Source organism: Leopardus geoffroyi, chromosome A2 (genome assembly GCF_018350155.1).
Source record: "Leopardus geoffroyi isolate Oge1 chromosome A2, O.geoffroyi_Oge1_pat1.0, whole genome shotgun sequence".
Taxonomy (NCBI): Eukaryota; Metazoa; Chordata; class Mammalia; order Carnivora; family Felidae; genus Leopardus; species Leopardus geoffroyi.
Window position 1 is genome coordinate 430,901 of NC_059331.1, and position 20,291 is coordinate 451,191.

The 20,291-nt window shown below is 65.3% G+C and overlaps 2 protein-coding genes and 1 long non-coding RNA gene across 10 annotated transcripts in view; 2 read left to right on the forward strand and 1 right to left on the reverse strand.

Moving 5' to 3' along the window:
- The first annotated feature begins 605 nt into the window (after nt 1–605).
- KISS1R (KISS1 receptor) lies at nt 606–4,480 on the forward strand. The gene is made up of 5 exons (XM_045491155.1): nt 606–1,111; nt 2,533–2,657; nt 3,041–3,176; nt 3,483–3,715; nt 4,019–4,480. Exons 1-5 carry the CDS (start codon nt 868–870, stop codon nt 4,439–4,441), a joined length of 1,161 nt encoding a protein of 386 aa, XP_045347111.1. The 5' UTR covers nt 606–867; the 3' UTR covers nt 4,442–4,480.
- LOC123604974 lies at nt 965–7,735 on the reverse strand. Its single transcript, XR_006715537.1, has 3 exons — nt 5,650–7,735; nt 4,627–5,450; nt 965–2,723 (listed from the first exon to the last, which is right to left on the reverse strand). It is a non-coding gene; the product is annotated as an uncharacterized LOC123604974 (long non-coding RNA).
- A 2,965-nt stretch (nt 7,736–10,700) lies between these two features.
- The window catches only part of ARID3A (AT-rich interaction domain 3A), a 32,263-nt gene continuing 22,672 nt past the window's right edge, over nt 10,701–20,291 (forward strand). Inside the window, exons 1-4 of one of the 8 annotated variants that reach the window (XM_045491151.1) lie at nt 10,711–10,886; nt 13,674–13,797; nt 14,450–15,090; nt 15,922–16,267. In XM_045491151.1, coding sequence (XP_045347107.1) covers nt 14,693–15,090; nt 15,922–16,267 — 744 coding nt within the window. In that variant the 5' untranslated portion in view covers nt 10,711–10,886; nt 13,674–13,797; nt 14,450–14,692. Of the gene's footprint in view, nt 10,887–10,929; nt 11,045–11,074; nt 11,187–13,421; nt 13,798–13,837; nt 14,324–14,449; nt 15,091–15,921; nt 16,268–20,291 lie in introns of those variants that run through there. The other 7 variants (XM_045491153.1, XM_045491152.1, XM_045491147.1 and 4 more) reach the window with 7 other exon arrangements.

Sequence of the window (20,291 nt, forward strand, 5' to 3'; positions counted from 1 at the left end):
GTGGCTCAGTCGGTTAGCGTCTGATTCTGGCTCAGGCCATGATCTTGTGCCCACCTTGGGCTCTGCGCTGACAGCTCAGAGCCTGGAGCCTGCTTCAGATTCTCTGTCTCCCTCTCTGTCTGTCCCACCCCCCCCCCACCCCTGCTTGTGCTCTGTCCCTCTCTCTCTCTCTCAAAAATAATTAACGTGAAAAAAATATATATGAAAAAGAACGGGTGTCTTCCAACAGCCAGTTCCCCGGCGGACCTGCCCTGCTCTGAGCCTTCCATGGCTCTCCGGTGCCCCTTCTCCCAGCCTCTGATGGGGGCCGGCCTCCCTGCCAGCCAGGGCCCACCCACCCGGAGCCCCGGCCACGCAGAAGGCTAACAGGGCGCCTTCTCTGGTCTCTGTTTTGTCCCCGCCTCTTGCCTGTCCTCTGAGTCTCAACCCCCTGGTTAGGCTCGCCCTCCAGGGCCCACAGCAGCCTCCACACAGCCTCCCCCCTCCCCTCTCCCCTGGTCCCCCGAGCCCCACCTCCAGCCTGTCCCCTCCAGGGCTCCGGGGCCAGACTGTGCAAGGAGAGCGAAAGGGGGAGAAGGTGGCTGTGCACGTGAGTGGAGGGCGCACGGGCAGGTGAAGGGGTGGCCAGCGGCTGCGGGAGAGGCGAGGAGGCGGGGACCAGGGGGCGCAGGGTATAAAGTGGCCGCGGCTGCGTCGGCAGCAGAGAAGCCGCCCTGCCCGGCGGAGTCGCCCTCCGGGTCTGGCTGGCGGCCTGCAGCCGAGACCCTTCCCAGGCTCCGCGGGCGTGTCCCCAGCAGGCAGCGACGAGGAAGGTCGCCGCCTGGGCGCAATCCGGCGGGCGGCCTGGGGGAAGAGGTCGGCGAAGCCATGCGCGCCGTGGCCCCGTCCGCGCCCAACGCGTCCTGGTGGGCGCCGGCCAACGCGACGGTCTGCCCGGGCTGTGGCGCCGACGCCTCGGACGGCCGGGCCCCTGTGCCGCGGCCGGTGGACGCCTGGCTTGTGCCGGTTTCCTTCGTGGCGCTGATGCTGCTCGGGCTGGCAGGGAACTTGCTCGTCATTTTCGTCATCTGCCGCCACAAGCAGATGCGGACGGTGACCAACTTTTACATAGGTGAGCGCCCGGGCACCTGCCGACCACTCCGGGGGTCCCCAGAGAGAGGCCCAGGGGGCCTCCTAGCGCGCTGTGCTCTCCCAGACGGCACCCCCGCCCCCCGCCCCGTGCAGGGAGCAGGTCCCGTCCCTACTGTCCCTGACTCTTGGGCTAGAGCTCGAGAACGCTGGAGTCTGGACAGTGGCCTGTGGAGAGCTTGGCCTGGCCCTGAGGAAGGTGTCTGGTTAAAACGTGGTTCTTGTGACACCGTGTCCTATGAATGAAAGTAGGGAGAGGGGCTGCTAGGCCCGCGGGAGCCCGGTTTGCGACCCTTGCGCCAACGAAAGGCTCGGTTCACACATTTGTATGATGGGCCGACCGACTTGGCTCAGGTGAGAGTGCTCGTTTTCCTCTATTCTGTGGTGGCTGCTGGGCAGCGCCACTGTCTCCAGCTTGCAGACCGGGAGGCAGGTTCAGAGGGGACGGGGGCGTGCGCGGCTCTCCCAGCCCCGACGGGGGCGCGCCCCGGCTCTCCCAGCTCGGACGGGGACGCAACCCTAGCTCTCCCAGCCCGGACAGGGGTGCGCCCCGGCTCTCCCAGCCTCCACGGGGGCGCAACCCCAGCTCTCCCAGCCTCTACGGGGGCGCAACCCCGCCTCTGCCAGCCTCCACGGGGGCGCAACCCCGGCTCTCCCGACCCGGACGGGGACAACACCAGCTCTCCCAGCCGCGACGGGGGCGCGCCCCGGCTCTCCCAGCTCGGACGGGGGCGCGCCCCGGCTCTCCCAGCCGCGACGGAGGCGCAACCCGGCTCTGCCAGCCTCCACGGGGGCGCAACTCCGGCTCTCCCAGCCTCGACGGGGGCGCGCCCAGGCTCTCCCAGCCTCGACGGGGGCGCAACCCCGGCTCTGCCAGCCTCCACGGGGGCGCAACCCCGGCTCTCCCAGCCTCCACGGGGGCGCAACCCCGGCTCTCCCAGCCTCGACGGGGGCGCACCCCGGCTCTCCCAGCCTCCACGGGGGCGCTCCCCGGCTCTCCCAGCCTCCACGGGGGCGCAACCCCGGCTCTCCCAGCCTCCACGGGGGCGCACCCCGGCTCTCCCAGCCTCCACGGGGGCGCTCCCCGGCTCTCCCAGCCTCGACGGGGGCGCAACCCCGGCTCTCCCAGCCGCGACGGGAACGCGCTCCGGCTCTCCAGCCCGGACGGGGGCGCGCAGGGCGCAATGACTGTCGCTCGAATGGCCACGAAACCCGTACTGAGGGGATGTTTGACGTGTACAAATGGGGGACTGGAGGGCGCCCCAATTTCTCCGCCGAAGGACGCCGGGGGATCTTCCAGGCGGTCTTGCGGGTTACTCGGGTTACTGGGAGAAAGGCAAGGAAAGGGTGGGGGCTGGGCCGGGCTGTGGGGTGGCTGAGGCCCCCGCGTGTTCCCTCCTGCAGCCAACTTGGCGGCCACGGACGTGACCTTCCTGTTGTGCTGCGTGCCCTTCACGGCCCTGCTCTACCCGCTGCCCGCCTGGGTGCTGGGCGACTTCATGTGCAAGTTCGTCAACTATATGCAGCAGGTGCGCGGGCTGGGGAAGGGGCCGCGGAGTCCAGGGGCGGAGCCGAGGAGGGGGTGGAGCCTGGGCCTGGGGACAGGAAAGGGGACCGCGTAAAAGGCAGAGATACAGTTAGGGACCGGGCTTGCGGAGGTGGGCCGGCGCCTTCTCGCGCGCCTGTCCCGCCATCCTAGGATGGCTGTGCCTCTGCCCATCTCAGCGGACCCCCAGCGGCCCGGTCAAACCCGCGCGGGGATCCCCCCTCTCTGCCCCTGGAGGCCCTCCCGCGACATGTCCCGTTTGTGCCCGGGGGTTTGGACCTGTGGGGGCACCCGCGGGGTGGGCGCAGACGGGGCGGGCCCCACACCGCACACGGGACGAAACGCCCGCTCTCCCCCCTCCCCCAGGTCTCCGTGCAGGCCACGTGCGCCACCCTGACGGCCATGAGCGTGGACCGCTGGTACGTGACCGTGTTCCCACTGCGCGCCCTGCGCCGCCGCACACCCCGCCTGGCTCTGGCGGTCAGCCTCGGCATCTGGGTGGGTGAGTGCAGCGCGAGCGCCGCACGGGGCGGGGGTGGGGGTGGGACGACAAGCCTTCGTGCCCTGGGCGCCCCCCACCCCCCGCCCCCCGCCCCGCCAACCGCCCCTCGCTGGGCTTCGGCCGTGCGTACATCTGGGAAATGCGCTCTCCCTCCGAAGAGCCGCCGAAGGCGCGGACCCCGGACGACGCGCGCCTACGAGGCGCGCCCAGTGACGCTGCCCCAGGGGGCACCTGAGGGTAGGGGGTCCGGGCCTCCCGGCGTCCCTCGTCCCCGGGGCAGGGTCTTCACCCTGTCGTGTGGCGCAGGCTCGGCCACCGTGTCCGCGCCGGTGCTCGCCCTGCACCGCCTCTCGCCCGGGCCCCGCACCTACTGCAGCGAGGTCTTCCCCAGCCGGGCCCTGGAGCGCGCCTTCGCGCTCTACAACCTGTTGGCGCTCTACCTGCTGCCGCTGGTCGCCACCTGCGCCTGCTACGGGGCCATGCTGCGCCACCTGGGCCGCACCGCCGTGCGCCCCGCGGCCGCCGACGGCGCCCTGCAGGTGAGCGGCCGCCGGCCGGCTGGCTGGCTGGGTGGAGGCACGGTGTGGGGGACGCGCGTCTGGAGGAGCCGCGGGGGCGGCGAAGTGGGGGGGGAGGACGTGCCAGGCTCTCGAGAAGGGGAGCTCGGGGGGCGCCCGGCCGGCTCAGCGAGGAGAGCAGGCGCTTTTGCTCACGGGGTCGCGAGTTCAGGCCCCACGCTGGGCCCCGGAGCTTACTTTAAGAGCGAGCGACCACGGAGGGGGGCTCTGCGGGGTGGCCCCGGCCAGCCCGCAGCCTTTCCTCACCACCCCTCCACCCCGCAGGGCCGGCTGCTGGCAGAGCGGGCCGGCGCCGTGCGGGCCAAGGTCTCGCGGCTGGTGGCCGCGGTGGTCCTGCTCTTCGCCGCCTGCTGGGGCCCCATCCAGCTGTTCCTGGTGCTGCAGGCGCTGGGCCCGGCGGGCGCCTGGCACCCGCGCAGCTACACCGCCTACGCGCTCAAGATCTGGGCGCACTGCATGTCCTACGGCAACTCGGCGCTGAACCCGCTGCTCTACGCGTTCCTGGGCTCCCACTTCCGGCAGGCCTTCCGCCGGGTCTGCCCCTGCGCCCCGCGGCGGCCCCGCCGGCCCCGGGGCCCCGGGCTGCCCGCCCCCGCCGCCCCCCCGACGGAGCTGCGCCGCCTGGCCGCGCCCCCCACCCCGGCCACCGCCGGGCCCCCGAAGCCCGGGAGAGTGCGGGTGTCCTGAGGGAGCGTCCTGCCCCTCTCCGGGCGGATTCTGCGGGGACAGGTGCCGTTTGAACAGCAACCGCTCGTATGTGGTTATTAATATCTCGGTTTCTGTGCAAGATAATCATAGTGAAAACGTCCCCCCCCCATGTCCCCTCGGTACGAATTTGCTGTGATGTCTGCTCCCACTGATATCCTAATTACTTCGGTAATTTCCTGAAATTGAAGACACTTTGATACTGGCATTCTCTGGAACGTTCCCCCAAAACACCGACGGACGTCTTTCGCACACTGCCTTGCAATCGTAACGTTATAAGCTTCGTCCCATTTTCAGAAATACGGACATGTGAACGGCGTGCGATTTTTAAAGTGCCGAAATAAAGTAGTGTTACTGCTACCCGGTGAGTGTCCAGCGTCCCGGCTGGGGAAAGGGCGGGTGTCACGGAGTGCACAGATGCTCCCTGGAGCACGTGCACAGAGCCGCTCGCGGGACGGACGGACGGGCGGGCGGACGGACGGCTCCTTGAGAAAGCGCCCCACAGCGGAGGGAGGCAGAAGAGCGGCCGATTCTCACTCCCGGGTCTGTGGGGTCACCGGGCTCGGCTGGGCTGGACGGGCGCACCTAGCGGCCGGACCTGGAAGGCCCCAGAAGGCCTTCCTGGCAGGCCTAGTGGCGGAGCAGTCCTCTTCCCCCCCCCCCCCCCCCCCCCCCCCCCCCGCCGTGTGGCTGTTGGGCTTCCTCCCGCCGCATGGTGCTCCCGGAAAGTCAGGCTGATCCCTTGGCACAGGTTCCAGGAAGAGCCTGGAGGCCCGGGCTCAGAAGCCCCACACCGCCGTTTGCACCGGATTGCTGCGAGCTGTCAGAGCCTCGCCCCGCCCAGATGTCGCTTGGGTGGGGCTGCCTGCGCAGGATTAGTTCAGCCTTCCCCCAACAGCCCTGCCGGCTGAGGCTTAGTCACTCCCGCAGGACCCCCGCCCATCTCTGGGAGGGCTCCAGGGCTCCCAACTTATCTGGAAACAGCACGGCCCTGCAAGGAATCCAAATTGGCAGCGATGTTAATGTGAGACCAAGAGGCCAAAACACAGGGTCATTTCGACATTGGCCTGAAGCTGGCTTGTTCTTGGCTTCAACGCCAGCCTCCAGACCGGGCAGGACAAGAGGGTGGAATTCTCCCCTTTGCCCACAGGCCCTGCCGCCCCCGCCCACCCCCTGCCCTCCAAACACACCCTCTCTCTGCAGCTGCTTGAACTGCTGCCATCCCTCTGGCCTCTGGGCCTCTGCACATGCAGGTCTGGCTGTCGTGCCAGCTGTGCCTCACTCATCCATCAAGTCTCAGCTCAGCTGGCTCCTCCTCCTCCGGGAAGCCTTCCTGGAGCTCTCTGCGCCCAGCGCTGCCCCCATCACGGTTCTGATGTCCCTGTGTTGTACCTGCTGGCTGCCTGTCTCACGTGGTCCCCCACGTATCCCCAGCGCCCAGCGCGTGGCCGGGCTGATTAGATATTTGCGGGATGAATGACCAAGTGTGTTGTGGGGGTGAAGAGAGAAAGTGTGCGCAGAGGGAGTGGCACAGTTTCTGCGGGAAAAACGGTTTTTGTTTTGCTTTTTTTTAAAGAAGGCGAAGGGGGCTCTGGGGTATTCATGTCAGAGAAATAAAAGCTCCGGGACAGAAAACCCGCACACTTAGCTCACCTGCGGCAGCCGACACGCGGTAACTCGGGCGTCCACGACACGCGTGTGGGCGGGCACACTCGCCCACCCACACCATGGGACACAACTCAGCAGCAGACAGTTGTGGGCGCGGGGCAGACACGCATCTCCCAGAAGCACGCGGGGAAAATCAGGCAACCCCCAAGGTTACACGACGACGTGTGCTTCTAACAGCACCTGGAGGAGAGAGCGTTATGGGGATGCAGAAGAGACCGGTGGTTGCGGGGGTGAGGGCGGTAGGGCCGGTGAGCGAGGTGGGCGGGCGGGCAGCAGGAGGGACCCTCGTGATGGCACACTCCCGTCCCATAAAACTGGGAAATCCGAAGAAGGTGGGCGGGTCGCATCAGTGTCAAAATCCCGGTTGTGATACCGTAGTGCCGTGTTACAAAATGTCACTGTCGGGGGAAGCCTGGCGAAGTTCTGCGTCAGGATTCACGATGATCTCAGGAAAACACACAAAGTTGAAGGGCTGAAAGGGAGGTCTAGGAAGAGGAGTCGTTTGGGGCCCAGTTAGCTGGACCTCGTTTTTGGAGCCCCTCCCGTGTGCCAGGCTCTGCGCTGGGGGTCGGGCCACGGCAGTGAGGAGGGGCGTCCTGTACACAGTCCCTGCCTGGTCTTGGACGGAAGGGCCAGACTACCTGGAGAGATGCAGAGTTAGAGCAGCAGAAAGGGTCATGAGAAAGACGTGTGTGCCCCCTCGTGGGTCACTGGGAGCCTGACCTTGGTGGGGGTGAGTCCGGGAAGGCTTCCTGGAGCAGGCAAGTCTGGGAAGTGTGAACGCAGCTCGGAGGTGGGGGAAGAGCACAACAGATGGGGAGCACAGACGGTGTAAAGGCCCTGGGGCAGGAAACATCTGGTGAGAAACAGCTGGAAGGCCTGCGGGGCCAGAGGAGAGTGCAGTGGGAAGATTGCCAGCTGCAGGGATAAGCCGGATCTTTCCTGAGGGTGATGGGAGCCATGGAGGCTCCTAAGCAGGGAGGGACACGGTCCAAGGTAGGTGGAGACTTTTCCAGTTTATTATTTCATTACTACCACGGGTCTTGCCTTTTGAGCTGCCAGGAACAGGCATATGCCAGCGCACCCGAGAGAGCGGGTGGGATGGGCCCCAGGGTCACCTGATGGGGATAAACCCTGGGGGTCTGGGGTAGGGAAAGGGGCTAATTTCCATTTCCGATAAACAATGAAAACCTTTTTAGTATAAGTAGGTCCTGTGCAAAACTTAGGATACGCTTAAAATATAACCGCGAATCCGGTATTTATCTGGCAATTCTACCGTAGAACATTCAGAAGGAGCCAATAACTCCGCGGGCCTCAGTTTCCCCGTCTGACCCGGGAAAGTCGTTTTCAGGGGACACGGCGCCACCTGGCGGCCTCAGGCGCCGGCCCCTCCCCTGACTGCAGTCCCGTGGGTGCCCGGCAGGTGGGGCGCGCACCCCACCGAGGCTCCCGGCTCGACCCCCACAAAGGAGCCGCCAGCGCTAAGGGGCGGTCGCTCATGCGAACCCCATCCCAGACCCCGGCCCAGCGTCTCCCCGATGCGGAATGGGTCAAGCGAGCCGCATCATGAACTTCCTGGGTCGCAGGCACTTTCGTCTCCTGGGTCTTGTCTATGAGAAAATATTAAACGTGATATTTTACTGTTTTTATAAAACCTAATATAATTTAGGCTGGATTCATTAATATACATCCGTTATTGGTACATTTGCTTTTCTCTTATTTTAAAAGTTGTTAAAATCGCATTTTCGTGGACCCCGACTTGCAGGCCCAGGGCAACCCGGGAGCCAGGTGCAAGTGACGGAAAACAGGGTTGAGTCGTTTCCACGGGGCCCAGCACCCCTGTCCGGGCGGCGAATTGTTCCCCTCCACCTCTGTATGGACAGACGCCAAAAATCCTGTGGGATGAGGGAGGGAACACACGAATTCATTCATTCAACCAACATTTACTGAGCAACTACTATGTGCCAGGCACAGCCTCAGGCCTGGAAACCCTGCTTCAAGCAAGGAAGAGTGGGTCAAATGAATACCGGAAGTGAATACCGGACATTTCAAAAACAGAAGCACCTGGATGAAGACAAAACAGGGTGACATGATGGGGTCACGCCTGACCCTGAGAGGTCAGGGAGGGACCCTCTGAGGAGCAGAGGCTCCAGTGTGAAGCAGGAGAGGGCACGGGCCATGGGGTGACCTGGAAAGGGGACGCCACACAGAAGGACTGGCCAGTGCAAAGGCCCAGATGTGGGAACATGTTTGAGGAGGAAGAACATGGGGAGGTGGACTGTTTGGGATCTGGGTGAATTTTTAAGAGGGTGCTTCCCCCACCCTCCCCCACCCCTGAGTGGGGAGCTGGCTACTTTCTCCCCGGGGGGGGGGGTGTCCCAAACCCGCAGGGGTCTTGCAACATGGTCTGGACAGGAAACCTTATAGGACTTGGGTCTCTGTACCCATTTCCCAGCTTGCAAAACAGAGACCAAAGAAGGGTCAGCACCAACTGGAAATCACATAGCAGGACCAGGAGGACCGAGGTAGAACCAGGGCCTGCTGCCCACTCCCAGTGGAGCCAGCAAGTCTGTGAATCAATTCCCAGCTCCCTCCCTGGGCTAAAAATAGGATGGCCTCACTGGAGGCAGCTGGGAATCCTGCAGCCCCTCACCCTCTAGGACTGGGCACCTCTGGGGAAGTCGCTATGTATGGACAACTTCCCCAGGGAAATGGGGGAAGGGCAGCACCCCCCACCCCGCCTTTGAGAGTACCCCGCCGTGCCCCTCCTTTTGAGCAGAAGGAAACGGAACCCTCAAAATGAGTATACAAGGAATGAATTAACGTGGACTCATTTGGGGGTGCCTGGGTGGCTCAGCCTTTGAACGTCCGGACTCTTGATTTTGGCTCAAGTTGTGGTCCTACGTGATGGGGAGGCCATGGGATCCAGCCCTGCGTTGGGCTCCCCACTGAGCGTGGAGCCTGCTTAAGATTCTCTTTCTCTCCCTCTGCCCCTCCGTGTACACGTGCGCTCCCTCTCTAAAAAAAAAAAAAAAGTATAAAAAACAAACAAAACATGGGCTCCTTTTACGGGGGAAGACGGAGGCAGAGAGGCTCAGGAATCTAACCTGGGTGGGGCAGGGAGTGCATTCTGATGTCCTCGGCTCTATGATGGGGAAGAGGCTTTCTTGCACTTGGGAGAAGTGGCTCCTGGGGGGGGGGGGGTGGTGCCTGGACCCTTATGGTGGCTTTCCTCCCCAGCTCACCTGGGTCTCTCCGAACTTCCCCTCTTTGGGCAGATGTCTCTGCCCCTCCCACTGGAGGGGGTTGTGGATGAGCAGGCAGCTGGGACTGGGTGTTTAATAGCCTAAAGGTGGAGGCCTCTCACCACCTGCTGCCATTAGGCTACAGGAGGCCCTGGGGCTCGAGGGCTGGGTTCCGGAAAGCGGTGGGCAGGACTCCAGCCCCGGGGTGGGGGCAGCCTCCAGGCCCTCATCCCCTGGGCTTGGGAATCCCACCCCCCACCTCCCACCTGAAGCAGGAAACCTGCACTTTGCACTGGAGGCTTGAGGTCCTGAAAAGATGTCAGTATCGTGAGCCTCAGGGTCCATGAAACCAACCCTGAAAACCAGGGGCCCAAGCTCCACCCGGTAGGACTGTGCACAAGTGGCCCCCAGGCCAACTGCCCACCCGTGCTCCCACTTGGTTCACATCTGGGCTGCAGCCGGGCCCCTGCAATTAGTCCCGAGGGTGGCCCCTGGACCTCAGACCTCCCAGCAGAGCCCACATCCACATCCCCACCTTCGAGGCGCCCTACTCTGTGCCTCGGCGTCGCTCTCCTTGAAATGAGGACATTAAGAGTCTCTCCTCCACAGAGATGTGAACATGCATAGGGCACATGGCGGGCAAGGGGAGGCTCAGAATATGAAAATTATTATCAAGTTATTATTACCAAGGAGATTATCTTGTCTCTCCTCCTAGAGGGTGACAGCCGGGGGCAGGGGTCGTCACGATTTCACAAGGAGTCTTCCCGAGGACCGGCACGCACTCCCCCACCCCCACCCCCACCCCCACGCTAGTGTCCAAGCAGCGCTGCCCCCCCCCCCCCCCAGGCAGCTTTCCCTCTCCTAGGCCTCTCCCCACCCTGCAGCACCCCCAACGAGGGCCCTGGCCTCCTCCCTTAGCCCCCGGCCTGCTCTCATTTCTCTTCCTTGTAGCTCCAGTCATCACGGGGTCTTTAATCCCCATTTTACAGATGTGGCAACAGAGGCTCTGTTGGGGGTGGGGTGGGGGGGAGGGGCGAAGTCTCTAGCGCCAGGTCGCTGGGCTATGGGACAGGAGTGAAACTCCGAGCCTGGAAGGGCAGGCCCGTCCTAGATGCCGGGAGAGCTGGTGAAGGGGTCCCCGACCCGGCTCGGGTCCCTCCAGCCCGCCCTGGCGGAGGTCTAAAGCCCTCCCCTCCCCCTCGGATGCTCCCAGTCCCTCCCGCGCCCTCGGCGTCCTGTGCGCTCGGGGCCACGGCGCGCACTTTGCCCACCGTCCCTAAGCAGGGGGCGGGGCCTCCCGCGAAGCTGTTCCCCTTCCCTTTTATTATTTATTATCATTTAAAGGGGCCGTGACCTGAAAATTTCTGGCCACTCTCTCCCCCTCCCCAACACTCCTGGGCTGGCGGTGCGTCCTCGGACCGAGCGCGGGGGTCGAGGGGGCGTCCGGGAAGGGGGAGGGGGCCTCACGAGACCCCTCCCCGCGTCCCGGGCCGCAGCGCTGAATCACCGGCGAGGTATTTGCATCTGAGAGCGATTTGTCACCCGGTGATTTGTCTGCGGGGCGGTGAGCGCGCCGGCGGGGGGAGGGGAGGGGCGGGGGAGGCCGCGCGCGGGGAGACTCTTACCAATCGGGTCGGATGGGGGTGTAGACGCGGACTCGGCGGGCGGCTCGGTGAGTCGGCGCGCGGCACAAACCCGGCGGCGGCCGGGAGCCAGCAGCGCGCAGCTCGCGGCCCGGGCCGGAGGCCAGGCGCGGCCGGGGCAGGGCCGGACGCCAGGCGCAGGGCATGCGCCCCCCGAGCGGGCCCTGCGCGGTGAGGCGGGGGGGAGGCTGGCCTTTTAAGTTGCGGGTTCCGGTCCCGGGTGGGCGCAGTGCGCCCGGGAAGCCAGTGAGGGGGGTCTCCAAAGTTGGGCAGGGACAAGGGTGGGGGCCCAGGACCGGGAAGGCGACTCCGGTGGGTCCGAGTTGGGGTGGTTTTCTCCGCGACCCCCCCTCGGAGACCTCACCCCCTACCACATTGCGCTAGGGCCGTCGGGGGTCCCGAGTGAGCGCCGCCCCCCACCCCCCAGCGGAAGGAAATGGTCTCTAGGCGCGCGCGGGGGGCTGCGCTCCGGGTTCTTATCTCATTTTTTTTTTCTCCCCGGAATCGGGTGCTTTATTCCCGACCCCCGAGCGGAGTGGGAACGCCGGGTGGGGAGGGCAGTTCCCTAGCGACCCTCGCCAGCTTGGAGGGCTTACTTATAAAGTGTCGGCTCCGGAGGTGAAAGGGACCCCTGGAGGGGGACCCCCCCCCCATGCCCGCGCCCTGGCGTGGGTTCCGCCGGGCAGCCAGCGCTCTGGCGGGGATCCCCGGGAAAAGCCCCCCCGCCTCGGTCAGTGCCCCCCAGACACAAAAGCGGGCGCAGGAAGCGCGGGGAGCGCGCGTTTGTCAACTCCAACGTTCGGCGTCCGACCCCAGGCGGCGGATTTGTCAATAATCTTCCGTTTTTAGTCGCCCGGGCCGGAGGGGTTGCCCCCCCCCCCCCCATGCAAATCGGTCGCTTTCCAAGAAGGCTTTGAAATCCGGACTGGGGTTTTTGTCGTCTTATTTCTTCTCTTTCTTCGGTTTTTCTTTTCTCACTTCCTCCGGGCCGCCCCACTCCCGACTCTCCTAGCCCCCTCCCCAGCTTTCTGCCCCACCCCACCCCCCTCTTCCTTTCGTGGAGTGAGGGGCCCCTTTCGCCACCCGCGGGCCCCAGCCTTGCACAACTCTTTAAATAACCGTGTTTTGCAAGGCCCCGGCCCAAGCGGGTGACCTCTCTCTCCGGGAGGCATTGGGGGGAGGGTGTGGCCCAGGATCCCTCTGGCCCCCTAGTCAGGTTCCAGCGACCACCCAGCACACCCCCACCCCTGCCTGGTCCTGGCCTGGGAATGCCTCTCCCTTAGGGTTGTCATAAAGTGGGGGGTAGGGGCCGAGGACAAAGGGCTCTTGGGGGAGGGGTCTGGAGGGGGTGGGCGTCGCCAGCTTAGGGTTAATGGCGGCCATGGGGGCCCCAGGCAAGGCCCAGGGGAGCTCTGGGGTTCCCACCTGCCCCCTCCACCAACCCCAACGTGGAGGCCTGCCCTGCTCCCCTCCCCCACTGGGCGACCCGGAAGGGTCATTAAACCCAGCAGGCCTGGGGGGGGGAGGCTGGGGGGGGGAGTGGCTTCCTCTGGCCTCTTCCTTCTGCCCCCCAAAGAGGAGGGGGGTGTTGCCTGGAGCGTTTCCGTAGGGAGGGGGGGGCTTGTCTTGAAGTTGTCAAATGTGGGGGAGGGGTAGTGGACCAGACTAGACACTGGGCGTGAAATGTCCCCTCAGCACTTCTTAGGGCTGGTGGGGGGGGGGACCACCAGTCCTGGGAGGGGTGGAGAGTGGGGGGGTGGGTGCTACTTCGCTGCCCCTAAGGACACTGTACTGGTCACCCTCTTGCACTGTGGCCTCTGAGAGGGTCTTTGTGCCCTGAGACCCCGTCCCTACTGGATACCAAGGTCCTTTGGGGACATGACCCTCTCCCATTTCCCACAGGGGTCACCCACCGCTCCCCCCCCCCTGCCCTTTCACCTATCCAGATGGAAGCAGCAGGGGGTCTGGGGAGAAAGCAGAGGGCCACTGGGTCCCTGTGGCTCTGCAGGGCCCCTCCCCTGACTGGGTGTGTTTGGGGGGGGGGGTCTATACTGCAAGACTCCCCTGAGTGGCGTCAGGCTCGGATTAGGAGGTCACTATGGGAGTTGGGAAGGTGGCCAGCCTGGGGAACGGGTGTGAGCTAGCTAGCGACCGGGAGCCTCTGCCCCCCGGCCCCTCCTGTGTGTGGGTCCCTGTCTGCCCCCGGAGTGGCTTGGGGGTTCATTTGCTGGGTTAGGGGCAGTCTCCCGTCCCCCTTCCCCATGATGTGCCATCTGTGTTGTCACTACTGGGCCTGTTGGCTTCTGCCCGGTTTGTTTTACTGGCGGTCTGGGCGGGTGGGGGTGTGGCCTGGGCTTGGGGGGGGGGCGGGGAGCTGGGGTGGGACCTGCCTCCTTCTGTTTGGTGAGGCCTAGCAATGCCAGGTTCCGGGTGTCCCTGCCTGAGACCTTGGCAATTAGGGTTGGTGGTGGTTTGAGGAGACCCCAGGCTGGGGCGCAGCTCCTTGCCTTCTGGGGGCGTTGGCCCCATTTGGGGTCCCAAAGGGCAGGAGGACTCCCCTGCAGAGATCACGTGGGGTGGTGAGGGAGGCTCTGATGTCACTCAGATCCTGGTTCAAATCCCAGCCTTGCCGGGAACGTGCTGTGTGTCCTCCAACAGGGCATCTCCTGGCCTCAGTTTTTCTCATCCGTAACATGGGGACCATCCAGCGCCTCCTTCCCTAACACGACATGTGCCTGCCTTTACCGTCACAAACTTGCTTCGTCCCTGCTTGAGCACAGAGGTGGGCGCTGTCAGGACACCATCTTGCAGATGGGGAAACTGAGGCCTAGAGAGGTCAAGGCTGAGGAATGGGATGGGAGCGTGAGTGAGGAGGGTGATCGCAGGACCTGCATGCAGGAAGCCCTCAGTCTGGGCCAGCCACGGTCTTGGTTAGCCTGAGTGGAGGGGGGGTGGCGCCTGGAGCCGTCTGGACGGGGCTGCACCAGCAGGGGTCCAAGCAGCACCTGGAGCTCGGAACCAGAACCCGGAACCCATCTGGACTCTGGTGCCTGGTAGCTGGCTGTGGCCAATCGGAGGCCGGGAATGCCCCGTCCCCCTGCTGTGTTTATGAAGCAATAATCCAAGGTCTTCCCCAGGAGGTGGGGTCAGGAACCGCATGTTTCTTTGTGGCCCAGACTGGTGGGGGCCACCTTCAGACCCTCAGGGGTTCAGTGCGGGGTGACCCCGCTTCCCAGCCTCCCGGAGGGCAGACAGAGGGGGGGGCGGATGGGGAGAGCACCATCCGCCACCTCCAGGGAGGCCTCCAGGTCTGCACCCTGATGGGAATGGTTGGGAGAGATTTTCCCAGAGGCCTTTGCGGTCTGACCTCAATCGGGAGGATGGGACCGAGGAGCCCTGGAGTGTGGTCTGACGGTCTTTCCTGCTGCCCCCAGGTCTCTGCAAACCCGTGAATGAGCCAGACACCAGCCGCCGTTGCCTGGTGCCTGGCGTGAGAAGGAGGCACCGCTGGCATGCCCTCAGCCTGAGCACGGCGGCCCCCGCCCCCACCCCCCGCCACCCTGCACTGTCCCGGCTCCCCTGAGGCCCCCACACTGCAGTGCGGCCAGGCCCCCTCCCCGCAGGGGCCGCCCCTGCCGCCCACGTCTGGTGCCCGGGGCGGCCCGGCCCGCAGGGCCATGAAGCTGCAGGCGGTGATGGAGACACTCCTGCAGCGGCAGCAGCGGGCACGCCAGGAGCTGGAGGCCCGGCAGCCCCCACCGCCCCTGCCGCCCGAGCTGCCTGCCGGCCCCCCGGCCCGGGCCAGGGCTGCCCCGGACGAGGACAGAGAGCCAGAGAAGGCCCGGATGCAGCGGGCCCAGATGGCCGCGCTGGCCGCCATGCGGGCCGCTGCTGCGGGCCTCGGACACCCGCCCAGCCCCGGCGGCTCTGAGGACGGGCCCCCCGGCCTGGAGGACGAGGACACGGCCCGGGAAGGGGCGCCAGGCTCACCTGCAGCCCCGGGCCGAGGCCGGGAGGCACCAGGACGTGCCGAAGGTGATGAGCGCTTGGAGGACGCGGGCTCCGACGGCGACCTGTGAGTCGGGGGTCTGCGGGCTAGCCGCGAGCAAGTGGTGGGTGAGCGTTCGATGCGTACCAGGCAGCTCTGGGCCCTGGGGACACAGCTGTGCGGGCAGGACCAGACACTGTCCTGCCGACTGCTGAGATCCGTGCTGTCCCTTAGAACCTTCTGGAGGACGGTGGACACGTACCAACCAGGATAGGAGCCACCGATCGAATGGCGGGGCCCTGAGTTTGTAGCTTTATGCCATCTTGATCTAAGGGCACTGACCACGTGTGGCCAGGAGCCCCGGGCCCGGCGAGGCTACAGCAGGTTCAGTGGCCCCGGGGGGAACCTGCACAGAACGGGTGCTGGCTGGCCCGCTGGTGCGTTCCGCCTGGGTCGCGCGCAGGCCCCGAGCTGAGTGCTGGCAGGGCCCCGGTGGGACCCTTCTGGGATTACATTTAACGAGCAGAGAAACAGGGTGATTGTGGGTTGTGATAAGGAGTGCCGAGAAGACGAAGGATGGGGGTGGGGAGAGGTGTCTGGGGCTGGGAACAGCATGCCTGGCAGAAGGAACAGCCTGAGCAAAGGCCCTGCGGCAGGAACTGGCTGGGCGATCCTCCAGGCCCGCCAAGGAAGCCTGTGCAGCGAGTGCAGGAGGGGTTAGCAGGTGGGGCTCTGTGCCGACGGGAAACAAGACAGGGTAAACTACGGCCCACGCCCCTCCCAGCACCTGCAGTGGGGTGGGGCCGCTCTTCTGTGCAGAGAGAGGGAAATCGAGGCTCTGGCGAGGAGCAGACCCTGCCCTGCGGCTGCAGTGAGCTGGCGCCATCTCCCCTGACCTGTGCCCTCTGCCTGCCCCAGGAAGCCAAAGTGGGAGGAGGAGGAGGAGGAGGAGGAGCTGGAGGAAGAGCTGGACGAGGAGGAGGACGAGGAGGAGGAGGACGAGGAGGACGAGGACGAGGAGGCGGAGTACGAGGACGAGGAGGGGCTGGGGCCCCCGGGCTCTTCCGGCCTGGGTCCCGCGGCTCTCATCCCCCGCAGGGCCCCGCCGTCCCAGGCTTTCCGGGGTGACGGCGGGCCCCGGGTGCTGGGCAGCCAGGAGCGCCCAGGGGCCGGCCTGGCCCACGCTGGAGGGGCCGCCCACGTGGCGCCCCAGCTGCAGCCGCCGGACCACGGGGACTGGACGTACGAGGAGCAGTTCAAGCAGGTGGGCCGCGCGTCGTGACGGGGGCCTCGGGGCGGGCGGCACCCAGCTGCACGCCGGGAGCCCTGCAGAACGCCGGCTGAGATGGGGGCCCGTGGGTGGGACCGGCCGGCCGTGGAATGCGCGGATGTGGGGGAGGGAGCAAAGCCAGGAGAGAGAAGCGTGGGGGCTGCTCGGGCACGGAGTGTGTACCAGGAGGACCCGCAGAGAGACAGCAAGGAAAGGGGCCCAGGCAGAGGCCACGCGACCCGACCGGGCTCGGCCTAGGTTGCGCGTTCGGGGCGAGGCCCAGCGGGTGGACGTGTGGGCAGAGAGGTGGGGGCTGGGGCATACGGGCCGGAGGCCTTGCCGGTCAGCGTGGAGTCTGGCGTGTCGAGGCCACAGCCGTTGGTTGAGCCGGGGGTGGCCACGTCGCTGTGGACTGCAGAGCAGAGCGGCTCCCTGGGGCTACAGAGGGGCGGGGAGGAAGCAGGGCCGTCCTGGTGCCTTCCCTGCGGGCGGCCGGGGCAGAGGAAGTGGCCGGGCGGGGGACCCTTTGAAGTTGGGCCGAGCTGGGCTGGGCAGATGGAAACCAGATGGCGTCCGGCCGGGCTCACATTCCAGTCCGTGGCCAGCTGGGCCCTGCCCCGACCTCCAGGAGTGGCCGGCGGGGGACCTGGCGTGCCCCGGCCCAGGGCCTGAGCCTCGAAGGGCTCCACTGGACAGGCCAGCGTGTGAGAGCTGGGAGGTGGCTACGAGTGGCCTCCCAGAATTGGCTGTGGGCCCCTCTTGGCGGAGCTCTGGAGGAATGGACCAGGAACTGGCCTCCGGGGACAAGGGCATGGGCTCCAGCCTCTCTTGGGGAGGAGCTGTGTGCATCCTGCAGTCCTCCGAGACCTGCCTCAGGCAGAGACAGGACCCGTAAAGTAGCGGACCTGAGATCGGCCGCGTGCGGAGGGGGACAGGCCAGGAGCTATGAGGAGGGGAGGGGTGTAGAGGGGGGATGGTGCCCCCCACACCCCCTTCCTGCTGGAGGCTCCACCCCTGCGTGTGGACGCGAGCCTGCTCCCTGCCTCAGTGTCTCTCCCCTTCAGAAGGAGACACCAGCGGGCTGGGTTCCTGCCTGTCCCATTTTGCAGATGGGAAAACTGAGCCACGGTGTTGCTCTTAACGTCCTCTGGGTCCAAAATAACATAAATGGGCACGGTGTGGGCAAGTTGTATTTATTTGTTCACGGAACATTTACAGAGAGCTCCAGGCTCGGGGGCTGGAGAGCTGCATAGATGCACCCAGCATTCTAGGGTCATGGCCAGGCCCCAAGGGAGACTCAAGGCCACAGTCGGAGTTTGACAGGACCCCTAACCTCCTACCCCTGCTCAGTGGCCTCAGCCCCTGGGGCTCGACACTGACTGGAGGCAGGTCACAGGCTCAGACCCCAAAGCCCCCGGGCGTGTCAGGAACAAAGGGCCACGGCAGCCACCCGCACTTGTCTGGAACACGACGGTGATATTTCAGGGATGCCCAGGGGTGGGGAAACGGAAGCCAGAGGGGGTCAGGGAACCCCAAGCCACGTGCATGTGGTCAGTGTCAGGGTCATCCTGAGCCCCTACCGACAGAGCCCCCGTGCTGTGGTGTGGAGGTCCGTATACCAGGAAACACTGAAACTGCTGAGGCGGTCGGGGGGGGACACGTGGGGGGCCAGGTGGGAGAAGCCTCTCGGGCTGTGCCGTGAGGGTCAGGTGCACGCACACCGAGGGATGGTGCGCCTGGCGGAGAAGACGGCTTGGGCAAAGGCTCTGAGGCGGGACCCAGACTTGCTGGTGTGTGGAGGCCAGATGTTGCCAGGCTGGGCCCCGCAGGAGACGGAATCAGGTCCCCGGGCGATGGGGCTGCGGGAGGTGCGGGCGGGGGGAGGGGAGGGCCTCTCTGCAGTACGGGGACTCGTTCCCGCCCAGCCGCGGCAGGTCCAGCTGGCCGAGCACCTGTGTCGCCAGTGTCGGCACTGTCCTGGGCCATGTTGACTCTGGCGCCTGCCCCACAGCCTTCCTGGCACGTGGCAGCCGGGCCGGCCGGCCGCCCACTTGGCACTGTCTCTGCCTCTTCCTCCCCAGTCTTGGCAGGGCCTGGGCCGACTTCCCCTACGAACCCTCGATAGCCGTGAAGTTCCGGGTGGCTGCAGGTCCCGGGGCGGCCAGGGCGGGGAGGGACCCGGAGCAGCAGGCTCGTGGCCACGGAACCTTCCCTTGAATCACTGGGGCCTCCCCGCTGTAGGGCCCTGGGAACACGCGGGGACGGGGCCCACACGCCTGGAGTCCATGGCCAGGATCGGGCAGCTGCAGCAGCCATTAGGATCTTAGGCTCCTGGCATCACACGTGGCATCCTGGTGGCTTCCTGTCCCCAACACAGTGTGCCTGGGCTCTAGAAACTGGCATTGCAGGGTTTTACACCAGTCTTTTTTTTTTTTTTTTTTTTTTTAAACTTAACCCTGCCCCCCCTCCAGCAGACTTTTAACCTCAGATCTTTGGCTGCTTAAGGATCGGGATCCCTGGTCTCAGCTCCTCAAACGAGGGGACTGTTTTCAACAGCTTTACTGATATCAAGTCTCATAGCACGTGATCCACCCAAAGTGTGCGACTCGGTGGCTCCTAGCGTCTTCCCGGAGTTATGCGTCCATCACCCGTCTATTTCAGAACATTTTGGTCACCTCAAAAATGAACTTTTGTAAATGCATCTTTTAGTTCTTACGCCCCCACCCCCTCTCCCAGCCCCTCCCCCACCAGCCCCCTTCCTGTGCCTGGATGAGCCTGTTCTGGACGTTTCACACACGTGGGCCCACACCCCGTGTGGACTCTCGCGTCTGGTTCCGTCTCTGAGCGTCGTGTGTTCAGGGTCCGACCGCGGGGCGGCGGGTGTGCGCGCCTCACTTCTGCTGCGGCCGAGGGACGTGCGCGTGCGTGGTGGATGCACCTGAGGGGTGTGCACGCGCACGGCGGACACGTTCAACTGTGGATGTGCGCGTGCGCGGTAGACATGGTTCCCCCCCCCCCTGTGGACGTGCGCGTGCGCAGTGGACACACCGGAGTGGCGTGCGCCGTGGATGCGTTCGTCTGCAGATGTGCGCGTGCACGGTGGACGCGGTCGTCTGTGGGTGTGCGCGTGCGCAGTGGGTGCACCGTGTGTCTGCCCTCACCTGTGGGTGGCGTTGCTCACGCCTTGGGCTTTTGTGAGTCGTGCTGCTGTGAGCACGTGTGCGCGTTTTGTGTGGATGTGTGTTTTCAGCCCTCGTGGGCACAACCCCAGGAGTGGGATCGCTGGGTCAGGCGGTAACTCTGTCTGACCTTTCGAGGACCCGTTGACCGCTTCCCCCACAGCGGCACCACCGTTTTCCTCCCCATGGCCGCACGAGGCTCTGGCCTCCCCACGTCCTCACCAACACTTGTGATCACCAGCGATGACGACTTTGGCGCCCAAGTCAAGGTGGGGTGAGGTCTCACTGTGGTTTGGGTTGGTGTTAAACGTAGGGGTGTCTTCCCCCCGCTTTTCAAGGTGATGTCCTTCCGCTGCCTACCCTGTACACGTAGGGTGACAGCTCCGGCTGGCACGTCACCTAACCGTGCGGGAAGCTGATGGGCCTCTCACCGGGGTCCCCTGCACACACCCTGGATCCTGCCGGGGAGGGCACTTGAGTGCTGGACCTGTTGTTCTGACGGAGATTGGTGTGGGGTGGCTGGGTCGACCGCCCAGTGACACGGATGAGGTGTCTGCGCTGGGACTGGACTCCAGGGTGCGCGGGGGTGAGCCCTACCTCGGCTTTGGGGCTCTGGGGACCCCTGGGCCTCTGTCCCCTTTGTCTGCAGTGGAGGTGACGGGTCCAGGGCTTCACATCAGGTGTCAGGACCTGGGGCCTGGACACACACGGGCACTTAGGTAGGAAGGGCCACCTGCTGCCTCAGGCTCCAGGCCCCAGGGGCCTCTGTGTCCTCGCTGGGGACCCTGCCCAGGCCTCCTGGGACCCATTTTATGCCTGTGGGTGTCCTGCTTCCCTAC

What these genes read in the sequence shown, in the direction of transcription:
- KISS1R (XM_045491155.1), top strand. Translation starts at nt 868, where the DNA reads ATGCGCGCCGTGGCCCCGTCCGCGCCCAACGCGTCCTGGTGGGCGCCG. An exon ending in GGTGACCAACTTTTACATAG is followed by an intron (nt 1,112 to 2,532) that starts GTGAGCGCCCGG and finishes TCCCTCCTGCAG; the next exon opens with CCAACTTGGCGGCCACGGAC. An exon ending in CCGCCGACGGCGCCCTGCAG is followed by an intron (nt 3,716 to 4,018) that starts GTGAGCGGCCGC and finishes TCCACCCCGCAG; the next exon opens with GGCCGGCTGCTGGCAGAGCG.